The sequence below is a fragment of the Canis lupus genome, chromosome 11 (assembly GCF_048164855.1).
Source record: "Canis lupus baileyi chromosome 11, mCanLup2.hap1, whole genome shotgun sequence".
NCBI lineage: Eukaryota > Metazoa > Chordata > Mammalia > Carnivora > Canidae > Canis > Canis lupus.
This window is the reverse complement of record NC_132848.1, coordinates 31474394-31494541: the sequence shown is the minus strand read 5'-3', so window position 1 is coordinate 31494541 and position 20148 is coordinate 31474394. Positions and strand designations below refer to the sequence as shown.

The following is a 20148-nucleotide window of genomic DNA, read 5'->3' as shown; positions in this document are numbered from 1 at the left end:
AAATCAATGTAACTTAGGGGCTGGGGGCTTGTTCAGGGTGCCAAGGGCATCTCTTTATGGACAGCTAAAATGTGATTTTTTTCCAAACTCAGTTGTACCTCCAGACCCATCACTGACCATTTGCCTTACCTGTCTTACAGTCGGAAATGTAATAGGAAAGATTATGGGAAGATGCCAGTTGAGTGAACGTACAAAGCCTTTCAACTTGAAGTGACCTAGGTAGGAAGTGATGAAATCATTCCCATCTTACAGTTACTGCAGTGGCTTAGGTGAACTTCGTAGGGGGTTCATTCCAATTCCTGCTATACCGGTGTCCATGTCTCAAAATTTCTTGTAATCATTGGTACCATTAGCAGCCTCAGTAGGGGCCAAGGAGTTATGTGAGCCCCAGCAGCATAAAACACCTTGGAGAGTGTAAAGCTGTTACTGCACAAATTGAACTGCATATATTGTGAGCTGACCCAGAATATTTCATCTGTAGAGCTAACTGCTGGTATCTTCCATCGGCAGCATTAGCTTAGGCACGGAGTCCTCACAGGTTTTTGCTGCTTAGTTGCTTGATGGTTGGGAAAGATGAACTTTGCCCAGCATGATTCTTGGGTTCATCCTGTTGGCTCGCCTGGTGGGCAGATAGATACCCAGTGTTCTGCATTCCACACATAAGTGAATTGCAAAAAAAGTACTCGATTCTCATGTAGGTTTATTTATGTGTGCGTGTGAATGTGTGTTTTAATTATGTGTATTTAACTCTTTAAAATCTCTTTGATTTTAATTTATCCTGTAAATTTCTGTATATATAATTTAATAACAAAAGCCTCCACCAGCAACAGCATGTGGAAGATACAGATTTGTCATTTCTTGCCTCCTCCTTTCCTCTGGTCTCCTCTGAAAACTCCAAATCATCTACATTTTAAGGTATCGTGCCTCAAAAAGGAATCATTATGCCGGGATTCTAATTCTTTCTAATTCAATAATGTCAAGAAAGCAAAATTAAAAGGAATGTTACCATTCCCAACTCCCCACTTTTCCAAAGAACCAGACTTGTGTTTCCCAGTTCCAAAGAAGACAGTTGAGCACTTCAGGGTTGTTTTTCAATTTGGTGTGAGATTCCCTGCCAAAACCGAGCTCTGGTAACTGCTTTCTTCCCCTGGCCTAGACAGAGCACTACCATGTCAAAGTAGATCTTTGAGTACTGAGCAGCCAGCCTGCACCTGACTTAACCCCTTCCCTTCTCCCCACCAGTGTGCTCATGGGGCTTTGTTTCCTGAAGGTACTCTGGCTGCTGACTGGCCCTTAGCTCAGAGCAGTCATGAAGCTTAACTGGGGAAACAGAAGGAAACGGGTATGTTTGGGAACCAAAATCAAGAAGGAGCAGAAAACTGGATTTGATTTCGCTTGTTAGACCCTGTGCCACACCTCATCTGTACCAATGGAAGTTTCCTGTTTGACCCAGGGTCTATCAGGGAGGGGCCTGGAAGACATGGATTAGCATGGAAGAAGTCAGTCCTACCCTTGTCATTTGTGCACATTAATGAAATCCTGATGAGGACCTGCTTTCTGTTTGTTTTCCTTTCAAACCCAACCCTACTGTATTTGTATTTAAATTTGTACACATTTGTATAATAATCTGTACCTTGTGGTATTTGGTACTATTAGAGGAAAAACTTTGGATTCAGACCTTCTTGGAGTTTTTATATCATTGTTTTATTTTGTTTTTTAAATAAATTCTAGCGGTTTGATCCAAATCCCATTACAGTTGTATAAAGAAATAAAATTTTGTACTTATATTATTAAAAATCACATTTTTAATATTTGTAGTCCAGTCTCAGGTATCTTTTCCCTGTTGCTGACCAAGTTGCTGTGAAATACTAAAACCTGTCATTTTCTACTGATATCCCACTGCGATTTTCTTAAAAAGAAAAATCTGTCTGGAATGAGGCCAAGTTTCTGATCTTAGCCATTTTCCTTTTTAAAAAAAAAAAAGATTTTATGTATTTATTCATGAGAGACACACACAGAGAGAGAGACAGAGACACACAGGCAGAGGGAGAAGCAGGCTCCATGCAGGGAGCCCGATGTGGGGACTGGATCCTCGGATTCCAGGATCACACCCTGGGCCAAAGGCAGGCGCCAAACCACTGAGCCACCCAGGGACCCCCTTAGCCATTTTCCTAACGTACATCTTGCTCTGTCTCTATTAACTTTTACATTGTAGAGTCTCTTACTCTCTTGCAAACTAAAAACCAGTGGCTCTGATAAGAGGGGCTCTATTCACTGATAGATGAAGTTGTATATACTCTACAGTGTTGGCCTAACACAAGAAAATATCAGTTGTGTATTAAGGATCACATATGAACCACGTGCTTAGACATGATACATTTCATGCTGTTTTAGTCCTGTCCTGACTCTAATGAGTGATGTTGGATAAGTCCCTTCACCTTTATAGGTGTCTGAAGTCCCACCAGTAAATTAGCGTTAAGGTCACTCCCACCTCCAAGCCCACTGCCAGCCAGCCTGAAACAAATGTCTAGTAACACAGTGACCATTTAATATATGGAGATCTGACCTCTTAAGGTTAAAATTTCAACATAAACCCAAGGTGTTACTAGTCATAAATAGTGGAATATGACCTCTTCGGAGAGCCTACAAGAAAGAGACCAAGAGTGCTAAGTGACAAAAGTGATTTCCATGTTTTCTCTCACTGAATCCACCCATGAGCCTCAAGAGGTAAAGGTAAAGGTACCTTACCCCCTTTACAAATGAGACAGGTGAGGAAAAGTGCTCTTCCTGGGTTTGCGCAGCTAGAAAATGGCAAAGCCAGAAGCAGCACATGATAACAGCAGATCCAGGCCTAGGCTCCTTTCTGCCCCAAATCACTTTCACAGTCAGATCATGTATGGAATCCATCAGAATCCTCTGTTCTCTACAGTCCTGAGCAAATGGGATCATAGGAAGACTCCTGAGACTTTTCCATTGTTCCAATGTCCATTTGTCCTGGCTGGCTTCTGCTAGGCAGGCCTCACATTTCCCGTCATACTATTGTCTTTCAACTTTGGAGGCAGAGGATCTTGAGTTTTGTCTAAAAGGACTTGAAGGATATAATAGATTACATTCCATTTATGCAATATGTCAGTCTTAGGACATATTTACCCTCAAGAAGGCATTTGATATCAATATTACTAAAACACTTTTAAAAAAACTAAAGCAGATTGTTTACCAAATGAGTTTGTTCCTTGTTAGCAAACACTTCAAAACAAAACAAAAATAAAGGCTCTATGCTGAGTGTGGGGCTTAAACTCAGGACTTGAGAACAAGAGTTATGTACTTTACCAACTGAGCCAACCAGGCGCCCCTTAGCAATCACTTTTCAAGATTTTATTTATGGGACGCTTGGATCGCTCCACGGTTGAGTGTCTGCCTTCGGCTCAGGTCCTAATCCTGGAATCCAGGATCGAGTCCCGCATTGGGTTCCCTGCAGGGAGCCTGCTTCTCCTTCTGCCTGTGTCTCTGCCTCTCTCTATACATCTCTCATAAATAAATAAAAAATCTTTTAAAAAATAAAGATTTTATTTATTCATGAGAGACAGAAGCAGTGACACAGGCAGAGGGAGAAGCAGACTCCCCACAGGGAGACAGATGCGGGACTTGATCCCAGGACCCTGGGATCACAACCTGAGCCGAAGGCAGATGCTCAACCAATGAGCCAGCCAGGTGCCCAGCAATCACTTTTAAAATATGGTTTTGATCAGTTTTATACTACATTTACTGTTTGCCATTTACATTCCTGTCTTTTGTGTTGGCAAATCCACATATTTCCATTTCTTATTTAAGAACTATACAGTATTCTGTTTGCATGAAATTGATATGATTTCACTCCCTGTTTGAGAGTATGGGTGTTGTTTCTGCTTTCACCATGAAGGATACAACCTGTGGCTGTTTAATTCTTGTCAATATATCCAAGATCTTCTGCCCATAATCACTTTAAACCAGAGTGGTGCAAGGAGGTAAGAACTTCATTCAGGGAAATAACCACGAAACATGAGCATGTTAAAGGTTGCTAATGGAAGAATTCAAAAGAAGTTTATGCTAAAATACAACTGCAATGTGCTTAAATGAAGAAAAACATGGAAGATACCTGACATGGAAGTCATCTTAAATGTACATCCTCCCACCCCTTTATAGTCCAAATACATTATTTGGTAGGTTGATTTAAATTTTCAGGGGAGGGACGCCTGGGTGACTCAGCGGTTGAGCATCTGCCTTTGGCCCAGGGCATGATCCTGGATCCCGGGATCGAGTCCCACATCGGGCTCCTTGCATGGAGCCTGCTTCTCCTCCTTCTGCCTGTGTCTCTGCCTCAATCTCTGTGTCTCTCATGAATAAATAAATAAAATATTTTAAAATAAATAAATTTTCAGGGGAAACTGGATGACTCATTCAGTTAAGCCTCTGACATCAGCTCAGGTCATGATCTCAGGATCCTGGGATCCAGCCCTGCTGGGGTGGGGGAAAGGACTCTGCTTGTGGTTCTCCCTCTGCCTCTCCCCCTGCTCACTTTCTCTCTCAAATAAAATCTCTAAAAATAAATAAGTTTTCATATATTAGTCACTGTGCTAGACAATGATGGTGAGTCAAGTAGACATAGTATCCCAGCCCTCACGGAGTAGCTAGCCTGGTGAGGAGAAGGGCATTTATGAATAGGTCTCATGAGCACTGTTGAAGCACAGGAGTACATGACTTCCATAAAGTTCTTATATTGTACAGTAAAGGTATCAGCCCCTGTATGCTCAAACAGGTCAACATAAGTAAGTGATTAACTTCTAGCTTAGGTTCTCCATCATCCTATATTTGTACAATTCCTAGCCTTTCCAATTGGGGACACCTGGGTGATTCAATGGTTGAGCATCTGCCTTCAGCTCAGGGTGTGATCCTGGGGTCCTGGGGTCTGTCTCCCCACCGTGAGCCTGCCTCTCCTGCCTATGTCTCTGATAAATAAATAAATAAAATCTTTTATTTTTTTTAAATCACATACTGTGGTGGATTAAGTACTAAAGCTCCCAGCAGTAGCCCAGACTACCAAAGCAGTGATTATTGTATCTAGACTGCATATGACCAAAAGAATAAAGCATAATAGGTCCGACCTGATCTAATGTGTAGGTGAAATATCTAAAACATGGTACACAGGAAGGTTGGAAGATAGCAGAATCCTAGAACTAGGAAAGGCCTTTGAGATTCTTAAAGTCCGTAACTTGGGGTCCACTGACTTCTGGGACCCTAGGAAGTCCCTGACGTTAAATTGTCTCTCTGCCCTTTTTTCTTCAGAAAGGTTGATGGTTTTCTTCAAGTCCTCAAAGGAGCCTATGACCTAAAAAAAAAAAAGAGAGAAGAAGAAAGTCCTTGATCTAGTTCCAGCATCCGGAAAAAATGGAAGCTCGCTGTGTGAATCACAGCCGAGGTGGGTCCCAGGCCCACCCGTGACCACCTCCGGGTGCCTCTGCTACTCCGGGCTCCAGCCCGCTCCTCGCTGCGGGTCACTGGGCTGGTTCTGTGTCCAGGGAGGAAGCGCTCTGTCGGGGCTGGGAGACGACGAGCCAGAGATGCTGTCGCCGCCGGCGGTGGGGGCGTGGCCTAGCGACGTCACCGGCGTGAAACCGGGTCTGAGCTTGCCCTGTGACCCTACCCCAGGCACTTCCCGGCTCCGAGACCCTGCTCCGCTGAAGCTCGCGGTGCTGGGCCACGCCCCTGAATAAGGCCTGGGGCGGGGCTTGGAGAGGCCACGCCCCTGGCCCGCCCAGCCCCACGTCGTGCGTGACGTCCGCAGACGCCGAGCGAGTTGCCGTGAGGTCATCGCCCTCCGCCCGGCTCGAGGGGCGAGGCCTGTGGCCTTCACGTCAGGGGCGGGGCCTGTGGCCACGCTCGCCTCCCTACGCCCCGCCTCCGCAGGCGCCTCCTCGCGGGCCGTCCGGCGCGTCACGTGACGGGTCGGCAGCGCGGCGGTTGCCGTCAGCTGATTCCCCCGGTTGGCGGCTGAGGCGCCCGCAGCGATGGACTTTCTCCTGGGAAACCCGTTCAGCTCTCCGGTGGGCCAGCGCATCGGTGAGTCCCCGGAGCGCCGCCTCGCCCCGCCGCAGGGCCCCGCACCCAGCCTCGGTCCCCGGGGGGCCCCGGGGCGCCTCCAGGTCCCAAGCCACCCTCTGGAGGGAGGCTGGGAGAACTAGGCTGGCGTGTCTCTCCCCGACCTGGCCCCGCCCAGCCTCCCGCCCACCTTGATTGACAAAAGCCGCGCTCCACTAGGAAGCCTCGCCTTGTGGTGGATGCCTAGGCTAGCCAATAGCAAAAGAAAGGGGGCGGGTCCTGGTGGCCGCGGCTCAGCCAATGCGTGGCTGCTGGGGTCCCGAATCCGGGGAGAAAGTTTCGGGGGCTGAAGGGGCAGCGTGGTTTACGGCCCTCGGGCCACTGGCCCGTCTCCCTCGTCCCTTCCGCAGCCCGGGTCCGGCCGCCGGGGCCTGGCCGTCTCCCTCTTGGCTCGCCAGGCTCTCGGGACACAGGTACCGGAGAGGGGCTAGAAGCCCATTCGCCCAGGATCCGGAGACGCGCTTGGCGTCGGGGCCGGCGACTTGCGGGGACCAGGCCCGGCAGCCCTGCTGCGCGCGGCCCCCGGCCGGACCCTGGCGATCCCGCCAGACCAGCAGCAGCCGGCGGCACGGTCGCAGGCTCCCGAGCTGGAAGCGACCTCAGGAACCTCCTGATTCCGCCTCCTTCGTTTCTCGTAGGCGGGTGGGCCAGGCACTCTGGCCGGAGGCACAGGCTCACTCCGAGCCCCGGCCTCCCGACTCTTCCTGCCCTCTGTTGACATCGCCGCCTCTGTTTCCTCCTCACCTATAATTAGGGGCATATTAATAGCCCCTGCTTCCGTGGGGTTGTTGTGAAGCTTCAGCTCCTTAATAATTGTAAAGTACTGGGAACGTGCCTGGCACATGGCCCTGCTAATATAAAACAAAGTGATAATATATATTTATCGTCATTGTTAGGGAGATGCCAGGAAGTGAGGGTCAGGAATCCCTGGAAATAGCTGTGTGGAGAGTCTCCTAGGTGCTCCTTGCTGTGCATCAGCACGGGGAGGAACCACAGGCCCTGGGCCACACCGCTAACACTTCCCCTTTGGGACAGCCTGGATGTGCCTCCCCGCATTAGGAAACTGTGATATTCTCCCTTCGACCTCTTGATGGCCCTTAGCGTTCAGTCTAGACTGGGAAAATTGGACCTTTTAGACATTTTTTCCTTTCTTATGGTCTTGGAAGCCAAACTTCACTTAACTGTCAACCCAGCTCTGCGATGTCATGGGCACCAAGGCTGTCAGTGGCTCTTGTGAGGTTTTGTAATCAGACTTCTCCAAGAGGAGAGTAGAAGTCCAGGATTAATTTGCGAACCAGAGCGCTCCTGGACCAGGGAGGTGAAGCTGCCCTCTGAGGAACACCCTCCCCACTGCCTGCCACACACACACCCTGCAATAAGTCATTGTTTTGGAGCTGAAAAGAGAAAGTGGCTCTCCCCTCATCTTTATTTCTCCAACAACAGATACCACTGCTCTCATCACATGCCAAGTTTGAGACTTCCTACTTTAAAACAAAAAATTCTGACCTTCAAAGTCAGCCACGTTTGCTGAACCTTTGTAGAAAAGCTCACCTGGGCTCTGGGCTTTAGCTAGTCAAAAAAAAACAGCTTCTCTTCCTATCCTGAGGGTTGCCTGTCTGTGGCAAGAAATACTCTGTCCAAAGAGAATACTACTAAGTCATAATACTTCAGAGCCCAAACCAAATTTTACTCCTGGAAGGATCCTTACCCTGGGGGTCTTCTAACTCAGGGTTCTCATCGGAATTCCCTGGAAGACTTGTTAAAGACAGATGGCTGACTGGGCCCCACCCCAAGAGTTTCTGACTCTGTAGGTCTGGAGTTTGCCCAAGAATATGCATTACTGACAAATTCCCAGGTGATGCTAATGCCACTGGATTGGAAACCACATGTTGAAAACTTCCATTCTGGCCCATCCCCTTCATTTTACACAGGAGAAGACAGAGGCTGGAGAAAAGGTGGAGACTCTGACTCACCCAGGCCCCCAGTGAATTGGTAGTGAAGTGTGATGAACTCCCCAGAACCAATGAAATTTGAACCAAAGCTGAAGAGGCTCTCAAAGTAGAATTAAATGAAGAATAGCTGCCATTTGAGCAAATGCCTTCAGTATTCCATGTTTTCTCTTTTAGAGAAAGAGATTGCCTGTGATTATTGACGACCTAGTAGTTCTGTAAACTATAGTAGTAAAATAATCTCAAGGTTGCCAACTCCACCCCCCTATTGTGAGTAGGGCCCTGTAGAATTGGCATCCCTGAGCACAGCGAGTTCCAGTGGTACTTATCAGGGATGTCACTCAACTCATAAAGCTCTCATCCACCCTCATACCCAAGCACTTTCGTGGAATGCCTGCTCCAGTGTGCATCCTTCAAAGCTCAGACATTGTCACCTCCTCCCTGAGGCCTTCCCTGACCCCCTTCCTGACCCCTTCAGATCCAGCTGTTGCTTTCATGCTCTTCCATCATCCCCATTCCTCAGGCTTCTTCATTCTCTGCCTTTGGGCTCTGAACCTCTATTTCCTCCTGGGTGGAATGGTGGCTACAAGAGCATCTGCCTCTCCGGGTTGGGTGGTAGTGAGAGTGAAGCGAGGACCACCCCCCCACCCCGCCCCGCCCCGGGAGTGCCTGGCACATTGTGAGTGAATTAGCTCTTGCTGTCCTCATCATTGTTTCTATTATTTCCACCATCGCACACTAATGGAGCCCTGTCCCATTCTGTTAGTAGTTGCACATATGTGTCTCCCCAGCTAAACTAGACTTCCTAAGAGCAGGGACTGGACCTTACTGGTCAGGACCCTTGGCACCTGGCATGGTTGCTAGCCCATAGTAGGAGGGAAGAAAGGGGAAAAAGAAAGTGACCTCCTGTGAGCAAATACCATGTGCCAGGGACCATGCTGGTACCCTGGTTATTAATATCCACGGTGACCCTATAAGGTTTTGCTGTTTTTTCCATTTTACCAGAAGTGTGAGAGAACATATCATCTCACAGCTACTCGGGGTCAGAATCCGGACCCAGGTTTCTCTGGCCCAGAGCACCCATCCTCTCCTACCCCTCACCACCCTGTATCTGGCTGATCAGTGCATACTTGGGATTTATGTTAGTCCCGCCTTCCAAGAGCCACAGATTAGCTTTGCTGATTATGGTATACACGTGAGTCTGTGCACATTGCCAGGTCACTCAGCCTTATCGTTCAGTAGGAGAGCTTCCCAAGAGCAGCAGCCTGTGGCTGAAAGGGTTCCAGATAATTAGCACTAGATGGTGTTGACAGAGCCCTCTTCTTGCAAGGATTTCAAAACCCTTCCCAGTATCCTCTGAGGACAGATCCTATGGGTTGTTTCATACACAGACGTCAGAAGGCAACCCAAGAAGCCCATTGTCCATTTCTGACCGTCAGCTCACCCCTGGCACTTTGAGTCAGAGATCCAGCTGACTCAGAAAGCAAGCTGCAAACAACAGATGCTGTAAATATGGGCAATCCCTGAGGACCAGCCCCCAGTGCTTGGGGTGGAGATGGTGGTAACTGGATATGATGGGAGAACTTGGAGCCTAAGGCCAAGCTCTGGGATGGACAGGAGAGGGGAAGAAGTCAGGCAAAGCTGCCCTTGGATCCACAAAGACCAAGCCAGGGGAGCTGCAGGAAGGAGTTGTAGAGGGGAAACGCCATGTGCGTGTTAGTAGGGAGAACACCCCGGGCCCTCTGGAGTGCCATTTTGGGAGTGATGAGCTGGAAATCAAATTGGCTGCTCAAGCGATGTCGTCTAGGGAATGGCAAGCTGGGAGACAGGAGACTTGGGCCCAGCTCCAGTTCTGCTCCTGACTATGGCATGTCCCCTCTCTGTTGCCCATAGCCTGTCTGTAATGGGCTACCACTCTCCTTCTACTTTCAGAGCACTGATGAGGAACAGCCTAGGGGACAGGTAAAGGACAGGGAAGGATGGACACTAGAGGGAAGAAGGGAGCCTAAGGGCCTTGAGAGGAGAGGTAGAACGGCTCCACAGGCTTGGAGGGCAGAGAGCGATGTCACCGAGGGGAGCTCAGGATCAGCACAGGCAACCCTAGCATCTGGCACATATGTTGCATGCTCCCCACTGCTGGAGGGGTGAATGCAGAGGCCAGAGGGGAGGGAGGCTGTAAGGAGGATTCCCACAGTGGCTGCCAGGAAGGACTCGACCAGGATTTGCAAACTTTCTGGAAGGGGCTAGACAGTAAATATTTATGGTTTTGTGGACCTGTGGACCCTGTCATGACCACTCAGCTCTGCCCTTAGGCATAAAGGCAGCATGGACCCTGTGTAGGTGAATGGGCAGGACTGCGTTCCAGTCAGACTGTTTATGGGCACTAACATGTGAATTTCATATCATTTTCACATGTCATGAAATAATACTCTTTGAATTTGTTTTCAACCATTTAAAACTATGAAAACCGTTCTTAGCCTGTGGGCCATACGAAAGCACTCTCACTTGGCACATGTGTTCATTGTTTGCTGACCTGGATCAGACCAGCTGGCCACATGCAGAGCGATGGAAGGCAGCATTCTTCAGAGTGGGATCCCAAAGAACCCCACGTCACAGATGCCCAGGAGGCTCCAGCCCTGAGACTCAGACTCCCTCCTACTTCCCAAAGTGTGCCCTGGGGCACCCTCATGTCTTAAAGCTCCAGTGCCCCGATCTATTAGTGCTGGAGCCAGCTCAGAGTACAAGTCTTTGTCAGAAGGGTAATAGGGAACGATGTCAAGAAAGGACTTTGTGTCAACTGGCTACATAGTACGTGCTGCGGTAAGGCATCCCGGATGAGTTCTTGAGTTGCACAAGATGGTCTGAGCCCTGGTTCAGCCTCCACCAGCTTCATTACCTGGGCCAGTTACATAACCTCCCTGCTCCTCAGTTTCACCTCTGTAGGATAAGGACAATAATAGCACGTATCACTTGGGGCTGCTGTTCTGCCGTGTTGGGAGGTTGTGGTGTTGGGAAGCACTCAGCCCAGTGCCTGCCAGACAGTAAGTGGCTATTAGCTGCTGTGATCTTTCTTACTGGTGTTATCATCGTCGCTGGGGCATAGTCTACATTAGTGCCAGAGCCAAAGCATCAACCCAGTGCCACGGCTCCAGTGCAGCCTCTGTGTTGGCCTGGTGTCACTGGGCCATGCGCAGTCTCCGGCTGGTGGCAGCCGCATTCATAGACAGGTCAGGTTTCAGGCTGTGGGGTGGATCCGATTCTTCCCTGGGAATTAAAGCCTTTGCCTGATCCTGCGGATAGAACTGGTGAATAGGTTTTGTTCCCTCACTGAGCTCAAAGAAATAAGAGTAAAGTGCCGGATTTCCGCTCTTCTGGTTTTAGAAAACAAAACAAAACAGAACAGAACCTTCAGTGTCTTCTAATTAACTTGGAGCCATCACCCCGTGAGAAACGGGATTCAGGACAAGTTAACTCTTTACTTCCTTACCAAGGAGGTCTCAGTCTAGGCTAGCACTCTGTAGACTGCTGTCCTTCGTGTGCCACCTTTAGGATTTATATCTGTCCTGTGCCACCTTTCATTTTATTTTCAGAGTATTTTCTTTTTATTGGCTCAGCGTTTTTAATATGACCTCATCTTGTGTAATTATATCCATGAAATCATGAAATAACTCATGTTTGTTTTTCTCTTCTACTTTAAAGTAAATATGTGACTCTAAAAATGGCCAAGTTTGCCTGTGAGCCCACCTGACGTGATCCTGCGAAACACCTTTGGGTCACTCTGATGCCAGCAGTCTGAATAGGGTCAGAACTTAGACCCTGCATCAGAAGATCTGGTGTCAAGCGCCCACTCTGCCCTTTCCTGGCACTTCCTGTGTCTCCCAGGCAGGTGACAAAACCTCTGAGACCCCTGCCTCCATGAACATTGGAAAGAACACTGAAAAGTGCTGTGGAGAACCAAACTGCTGTGTGAGATCTGTGGGTGGAACTGGGCTTTGTTCCTGATGAGGAGGGAGGAGAAGATCCAGGAGGGAAGGGAAGAGCCAGGGCCAAGGGGGAGGTAAGGAGAGAACAGAGCCCACCAGACTGCATGGGGCAGAGACCCACAGAATCTAAGAGTGCACAGGTGTCCCCTGTTTGATGGGAACTTGTTTGCATTGATACAGTATAAACCCTGGCGTGTCTAACTTGATGTGTCAACTTGGCTGGGCCATGGTATGCACAGATATTTGCGAAGCATTATTCTAGATGTTTCCGTGAAGTTATTTTTCAGAGGAGATCAGTAGACTTTGAGTAAAGCAGATTGTTCTCCACGGTGTGGGTGGGCCTCATCTAATTAAGTGACAGTCGTAATAGCAGAAAGGCTGGCTTCCCTAGATGAGGGAATTCCGCCAGCAGACAGCCTTTGGACTCACGCTCCTCTGTTCCCTAGGGCTCCAGCCTGCTGGCCTGCCTGCCATGCAGATTTTGAACTTGCCAAGCCTCCACATTCATGTGAGCCAATCCAAAGAAATAGATTCATCTCAATAGGTAGAGAGAAATGAGAGAAAGAGGAACCGACAGGGGGAGGGGGTGTCGTCAGTAACGTCTTTTACACTCACAGTGGAGGAGGGAAAAGAATGTAACGGGCACCTTGGCCAGCCACGTCAAGCCTCTCCTCTCACAGCCTTGCCCCCTCTTACTAGACAGTTTCGCCAAAGCCACTCCTCTTAACTGAAATGTTCTGCAGTTAGGGCTATAGTTAGTTACATTGACTTTCAAATTGTGGGTTGCAGAAGTAATACCCTCTGTAAGGTATTTCAGAGTTCCTCTTGTGGCCTGTGGTTGCAGAATGGCAGGAGAGAGGCAGCCAGGGTTTTAAGGAAGACAGCTCAGCGACTTAGGAAACTGGTAGAACTTTCCACTGGGTCTGAAGAGACTTGTTCATTTGGAGCATAGGCCTCAAGTTTGCTGGCCGAGAAAAAAATGGCTTCTGTATGTGTGTTATTTAAAAACCTAAAAAAAATAATAATAATAAAAAAATAAAAATTAAAAAAAATTAAAAAAATAAAAACCTTTTATTGTGGGGGCCGCCTGCCTGGGCAGCTCAGTCCATTAAGTATCTTACTCTTGATCTCAGTTCGGCTCTTGATCTCAGGGTCGTGAGTTCAAGCCCCATGTTGTGCTCCATGCTGAGTGTGGAGCTGGGTGTTGAAACTTTCAAACGTTAATTGTTTGATTGATATTTTTGTAGTCGATAACATTTGTTTTCATGATTGCTGTGTGCTAGGTAGGATACAAAGCACTTGAAATGCATTCCCTCATTTCCTCCTCAGACAGCCCTGGGAAGTGGATGATTTTTTTTTTTTTAATCCCATGATGCAGGGGAGAAACTGAGATGCGGAGAGTTTAAGGAATTCATTCCGGATGGGGGCACCTGGCTGGCTCAGTCAGTAGCGCATGTGATGCTTGATCTTGGGGTCATGAGTTCAAGTCCCACATTAGGTGTAGAGTTTAAATAATTTTTTCTTTAAAGGGGAATTCACTCGAGGTCCCACAGCCAGTGAGTCAGGACTTGAAGCAGAATTTGTCTGTGTCCAGATCCCACTCTTCTAACTTTTGCACCTCATTGCTTCCCCTTAGAATTGAAAGGAGGCTGCTGGGTTTCCTTTTGAGTGAAGATACCTGGATCGATCTGGAATGGTTTTGTTTGTAATGGCTCTTTCTGTGGTTCTCTCCCACCGCCACCATTAGCATATTGCTTGTCGCCTGTCCTCTTCCTCCCTTCCCACCCCCCATGGCAGGAGACACTGTGCTGCCTCTCTTATGGGGGAGCAGAGCCTTGCTTAGGAGCTGCCTGAGAGTCCACTCGGCTCTCAGTGGCCAGACCTGTGTCACATGGCCACTTTAGCTCCAGGGGAGGCTAGAAAAGCTAAGCGCTGTGGCCAGTGGAGAGTGAGTGGCTTTCATGACAAATTCTGTAGGAGTCCGCTCCACAAGGTAAAATTAACAAATAGTTAATGTAGTCCAGAGTGTGTTAATGCAAATACAGGATCCAGTGCAGGCAGGTGCGGGAGTTCCCACGCTGCCTTTCCAGAAGGACTGCTGAGCTGGCCTGCACCCCGAGGGGATCAGTCAGAATAGCAAAGGCTCTAGAGATCACATCCAGGGTGGTGTGGTCACAGGAACTGAAAACATTAGTGCGGAGGACAGAAAGAGGGGACATGGTACTTTTTAAAAATATTCAAAGGCGGGGCGTCTGGGTGCCTCAGGTGGTTAAGCCACAGACTCTTGATTTTGGCTCAGGTCATGATCTCATCAGGGTCTGGATATTGAGTCCCTTGTCGGCTCCACCCAGAGTTTGCTGAAGATTCTCTCTCCCTCCTTCTGCCCCCAGGAGCTCACTTGCTCTCGCTCCCCCTCCCTCTCTCCCTCTCTAAAGTAAATAAGTAAATCTTTTTTAAAAACACTGAAAGTACTGCAAGTTGGGAGAAAGATTAGGATTCTACACAATAGCTACTAAGAGATCCATAGAGGCTGAAGGGTGGGAGTGTTTCACTTAAAGTGTTACAAAGGTCTATTATCCTGCTGTGTATGACCTCATCCTTCATTCAGTTAGTCATTCGGCAAACACGTACCGCAGGTTTATCAGAGGCCAGGTCCTGTCTGCTGTACCAAATTCCTGAGCCATAATAATCTCCACCCTTGAGCTCACAGCCTAATGGGAGAAAGAGAAACAAGTCAATTCTGTAGGGTTATTTTAGCATCCCGCCAAGCAGAACTTAAAGGTGTGGCCTGTACAAAATGCTTTTGGCCCCATGAGGGAAGGAGCAGGCCCTCGAGGGGGTCAGGGCAGGCTCCACATGGTGACCTAACCTTGAGCTGGGCTTCCAAGCATGATTTAAGGTGGGGAGGTAGGCAGGAGCACATTCCTGGAAGGGAGACAAGTTCACAGCACACAGCCCTGAAGGAGCGGTACCGGGGGCCATGGGCCTGGACCCCAAGTCCTGTCGGGCAAGCCCCAGTACAGCCCCAGCCCACAGCTGAGTTTGGTCTGAAGTTGCAGGGTTGGTTTGTTCAACAGTGTCTTTGAAACACTCAAGGTTTTGTCCTGAGCTGTGCCTCTGTGTTCCAGAAGGGACACACCTGCCCACCGCTGCCCAGCAGACACCCCCCCACTTCTCCCCAGGGACCAGAACAGGGTCGCTTGCCCACTCCAGAGCAGCTCCCAAGGGAATGGGATTGCTGCTCTGGGCAGAGAAGGGAGGAGTAGCTGCTGGGGAGACTGCACAGGGTCCGCCCCTGTGGGTTCTGGTGCAGATCCGTGCCAACTTTGACGATGGGCCACCCCAGGCCGCGGGCATATTTCCCTCTGCCTCAGCAGCCTCACCTTTCTCCTCTGGCTGCCTGCTCCCCCTGGGATTATCTCCTTCCCTCAGGTCACTTCTTCCCAGTGCCTGAGACTGACCTGCAAGCCCTTCTGTCCTCTTCTTCCCGACTTATCATTGATTCCTTCATTCAGCAAATCTGTACGTCTCCCAAGAACTTCCCTTGTCCACCTGCCCAGCCCGGCACCTTGTACTCAACTCAGCTCAGACCTTCCCTGTTCCCTCTGCAGGTGTTCACCCTTGTCTCTTGGCTCTCTGGCACCCTGAGCTGGCTGTCTCTTGGCTCCCTGGCACCTGATCGAGCTGGCCTCGATCATGTCACTTTGCTCTGAAAGTGTTTGTCCATCTGTCATCCCTGACCACCTTTAGGACCTCCTGCAGGGCAAGGATTATTCTTCATCTTTGCCTCCCTTGCACCTGCCACAGGGCTGGACAAATAATACTGCTGCGAGAATGTCGTGGGCGGGCAGAGAGGTGGGTGTGAGGGAGATGGGCTGGCAGAAGGTGTAGAGAAAGCAAGTAGAAGGGTGGGTGGGTGGGATGGGGGCACTAGGCCGAGGACAGAGGCAGATGGCTGATAGGGAACAAGGAAGCGAACAGAGGGCAGGTATTGCTTACAGCAAATTCCAAACATCATATTATTTCACTCATAAATATTTCATACCTATATCTCTAAAAGGTAAGGAATATCTTCTTTAAAAATAATCTTTAGGGGATCCCTGGGTGGCTCGGCGGTTTCGCGCCTGCCTTTGGCCCAGGGCGCGATTCTGGAGTCCCGGGATCGAGTCCCGCGTCGGGCTCCTGGCATGGAGCCTGCTTCTCCCTCTGCCTGTGTCTCTGCCTCTATCTCTCTCTCTCGTTCTCTGTCTATCATGGATAAATAAAAATAAATCTTAAGAAAAAAAAATAATTGAAAAATAAAATAAAAATAACCTTTAGCCATAGTACCATTATACACTCAAAAAAAAAGTTAAACAAATGTGTTTTTTAAAATCCCCAAAGATTAAAAACTGAAAGGAAGTCCCCAAAGGGATCACTGTGGTTCCTTTGAGTGACATGAGCAGGTGGGATTTCCAATGGAAAGATGGTGATCTGTAAATGTGGTCTAAAAGGAACATGGCTGTGCCGCCCTTGCTGGGGTAGGGTCTCAAAAGAAGGTATGTGGGAGCCACTCGGAGCTGACACACCATGTCATTGTCATAGCCTAGGTGGGACTAGGTCAGCTGGTTGTCACAGGCCTTGAAGATCATCCCTCACTGCTCACAAGCCGCACTTCATTGAATCTAAAATGCCATGGAGAATGAAAAGAAAAAACTGCCCAGGTCATCATTTATAAGAGCCACCCCAATATCACAAGGGTTCAAAATGGAAAGGGCGACGGGAGCTTACCATCCAAGAAACACACTGTATAGCATCAGAGCAGGACGGCGGGGCAGTTACTCAGTGTTGAACCCAGAGCAGCAGGGCAATCTGAGGGCCGTTGGCCTTCCACAAACACTCAACAAGCCTCTGCTCTCTGTGCCACCAGAGGTAAGGCCTCCAGGAGCTCCAGGTCCACCCTAGTTGGGTAGAGCTGTCCTTGAAGGGCGGGGCAGAGTGAGAGGTGCTGGGGTTTAGAGCCACATAGGCCCCTCTGTGCATCCCCACTCCTCCACTTCTAGGTGTTGGACCCCAGCTGCCCCCATGCATGGTAGAGGCTGTGGGGAGGTGACCTGAGAGGAGGTATACTGAGCAGCTTGCACAAGCTGACATTCAGTGAATGCCAGTCATTTTGTCACTATTATTCATGGTGTTACTGACACAGTGCAGGATGACAGTCCAGGTCACAGTGACATAGTCCACCCAGTGGCAGATATATTGAGGAGCTGGCATGGGGGTAGGGCCTTAAAAGATGAGCAGGGATTAGCTGGCTCATTTCTTTCTCTATGTCAGCACATCCAGATCTCACACCCTGTCCTATCTCAGTGCCCAGTCTTTTCTGTCGTGTCACTTTCAACTTTATGATGGCAGTGGTGGCCTCCTGCTGGACCATAGACTTGCCGAGGGCAGGACCTGATTGGTTTTGCAGATGAAAGGATGTTCTAGTTGGAAATAATGTTTGAAGAGAAGAGTGTGAAGGTGACATTCCAGGCCTGGGAAGGGTGACAGAGCCTGAACAAGAGCTGCCACTGTGATGACAGACTGGGTACAAACTGAGATGCACTGAGTGGCTAGAATTCACAGACTGGGTGACTATTTGAATATGCAGGGTGGTGGGGAGAAAGCTCTATGCTGCTCCCACCAAGACTGACGCAGGAGCAAATATTCAGTGAGGTTTAAGTGTGTGGTGCTGACCACTGGTTCCGCCAAGCGCCCACAGACGTGGACTTCTCCAAAGCAGTGGAAGGAGCCGAGAAGGCCACTGTCTTCCAACTGTGGGGAGTACCTCTCCCCCAAGAATCAGCAGGCTGGGACCAGGGGCCAAGAGCTGTGTCTGTGGTGGCCACTCTTGCCTGCTCTCGCCCCAGGTCACAGTCATGGTACTTAGCAGTTACTCATTACTGCTCTTTACCTGACATCTGGCTGAAATGTCACAGTGCCCGTGAGGCAAGCAGTCTTACCTTGGTTTTACAGAGGAGGGAACAGAGACTGAGTGGGCCTGTAATCCCCAACTTAGGACATGGGGCTAGACTCATCCCACTCCTGCAGCCTGTGCTGCTGTCCAGCCTGACTGGACCTGCCACTGTGCCAGGCAGACTTTCTGGAGCCTTCCCGGAAAGGTGATGTCTGCACAAGGCCTGACACGGAGAGGACAGGCAGACAAGGGCCTCATGATCCACAGCCAAGGATAGCCAGCCCCTGCACAGCTGCCCTGCGGCCTGAACCCAGGCGGGGCTTGGCAGGGCCTGGCGTCCTCAGGAGTTGGGGACAAGAGCAGAACAGCTGCCCGGGACCTTTGAAGGTTACCACCCATAGCCCAAAGGGTGGGAAGCCGGTTATCATTCTTTGTTTTTCTTCCTTTTTAAAATAGCAAGCTGAGTTACTTTTGTGGTTAAAAACAAAAACAAAACAAATATCCCCAGATTCCTATGGCTTTAAATTTCTGCCCTCAGTGGAGGATGCCCACTCCGTGGAATTCTTCATTAAGGAAGTCTGGAAACTCCCCAGAGCTGCAGGGAGCTGGCATGCGAGGCACAGGCTGTGCCTGTCCTGCTCTGGACACACCTTTCTTCTGCCAAGATGGCCCGGGTGGGTCTTGTGTCTCCACTGCCTCTTCTTCCTCTTCCTCTCCCTGGTTACGCTGACTGAGACCTCCTTTTGACCCCCTCACCCCATTCCCCAAAAGAACTCTGTCCTCTGCATGGCTCTGCCCCCTCAGGACTGGAGAACTTGGAGCTCTGCTGAGGTAGGGCTCAGACCTGTGCTCCCTGTCCTCTTGCACCCCCCAATTCCCTGCCATGGTGTTCCTCTGGCTTATAAATCCCCCAGCTGCCCCTTAGCCTACCTAGTGCTTGCCTTTCCAAACTGACCTGAATCCCTTCTAAGACTGAAATGCTCCTCCCCCAGGAGAAGAGAGGTGCCCCTCACTTTCAGGGGTCACTGGCGGGGGTGGGAGGAGCGGGTTCTAACACTGAGAGGTCTGCTGGTGGAGCCAGGGCTCCGGGACGAGGGGACAGGAGGATGCTTCTGGAAGGGCAGAGCTCCCCGGCCCCTGGGGACCACTGTGTGACCACTCTGTGTGTCAGTCCCCTCCTCAGGTAGGGTCAGTGATGCACACCTCGTGGGACCAGGAGGATCCAGCTGTGTTCCTATTTAAACAGCTCACAGTGCTTGATCTGTAACTGGGGAGTTAAAGGGTTTCTGAGGAAGGGCAGGTGGGTCAGGCCAAGAGCCGGGGGGAGCCTTTGGAGGATTTGGGACACAAGAGGGACATGATCACTTCTAGGTTCAGAAAGTTCACTCTGGGGCAGCAGGAGACATGGAGGGAAAGAAGCAAGGCAGGAGTCGTCAAGGCAGCTGGCCTTGGCAGAATGTTGTGGCCGGGAGCTGGGGGTGACAGTCCTCTGGCCCATGTGACTGGGGGTCACCAAGGTTTTGTTTCTGAAGGAGCAGCAGGCTCCACATGTTTGATTAGCCACTGTCCCCCCACATCCTCCAAAAAGGAGCCTGGCTCCCTCCGCACAGAGAGGTACCCGTCCACCTCTCTTTAGTTCTTCCCACATGGCTCAGTAAGTGTGCAAGTCCCCAAGGGTGGGCGATGTGACACAAAGGAGCCACACTCAGGACATCATTGTGGGACAAACAAGCCCATCTTTCAGCCCTTTTAAAGGAAACCTTCCTCATCGCCTCCCCCAGCCATAGTCTAGGGAGTAAAGTACCTTGCCCTGCTGCTGGGTCCCTACCTGGGTGTCCCAGCTGCCTGGCTCATACCCTGAGGTACCCTAGCGTCTGTCTGTCCACAGGACCTCAGGCGGAACCAAGGTCAGGCCTTTTCAAAACCAACATCATAGAAACCAGTTTTAGGGAGCTGACTGCCAGCCCAGTGCAGTCCAGCCCAGCCCAGCCCAGGCATCGTCCTGCAGAATGGGCCTGTCTGCCCAGCTAGTAAAGGGCCCTGCCCTGTCACAGGGCCTAGGCTCTCAGTCTGCCTCAGCCCCTTTGGGCACCACAGGGCAGGGACCACATGTGCCTGCCTGGTCCACCATTGCTTCCATCTCCAG

General features: G+C 49.9%; 2 protein-coding genes and 1 long non-coding RNA gene across 13 annotated transcripts in view; 2 read left to right on the top strand and 1 right to left on the bottom strand.

The window, feature by feature from the left end:
* The window catches only part of HMGXB4 (HMG-box containing 4), a 30667-nt gene extending 28850 nt beyond the window's left edge, over positions 1-1817 (top strand). For all 10 annotated transcript variants that reach the window (XM_072844165.1, XM_072844166.1, XM_072844172.1 and 7 more), the window contains one exon: positions 141-1817. The gene's annotated coding sequence lies outside the window, so the exon portion shown is untranslated. The remainder of the gene's footprint in view (positions 1-140) is intronic.
* LOC140642929 (uncharacterized) lies at positions 1042-6247 on the bottom strand. The gene is made up of 2 exons (XR_012039295.1): positions 5483-6247; positions 1042-5365 (listed from the first exon to the last, which is right to left on the bottom strand). It is a non-coding gene; the product is annotated as an uncharacterized lncRNA (long non-coding RNA).
* Positions 5878-20148, top strand: part of TOM1 (target of myb1 membrane trafficking protein) — a 39926-nt gene continuing 25655 nt past the window's right edge. The window contains exon 1 of one of the 2 annotated variants that reach the window (XM_072844177.1): positions 5878-6096. In XM_072844177.1, coding sequence (XP_072700278.1) covers positions 6045-6096 — 52 coding nt within the window. In that variant the 5' untranslated portion in view covers positions 5878-6044. The remainder of the gene's footprint in view (positions 6097-20148) is intronic. The other variant, XM_072844176.1, reaches the window with a different exon arrangement.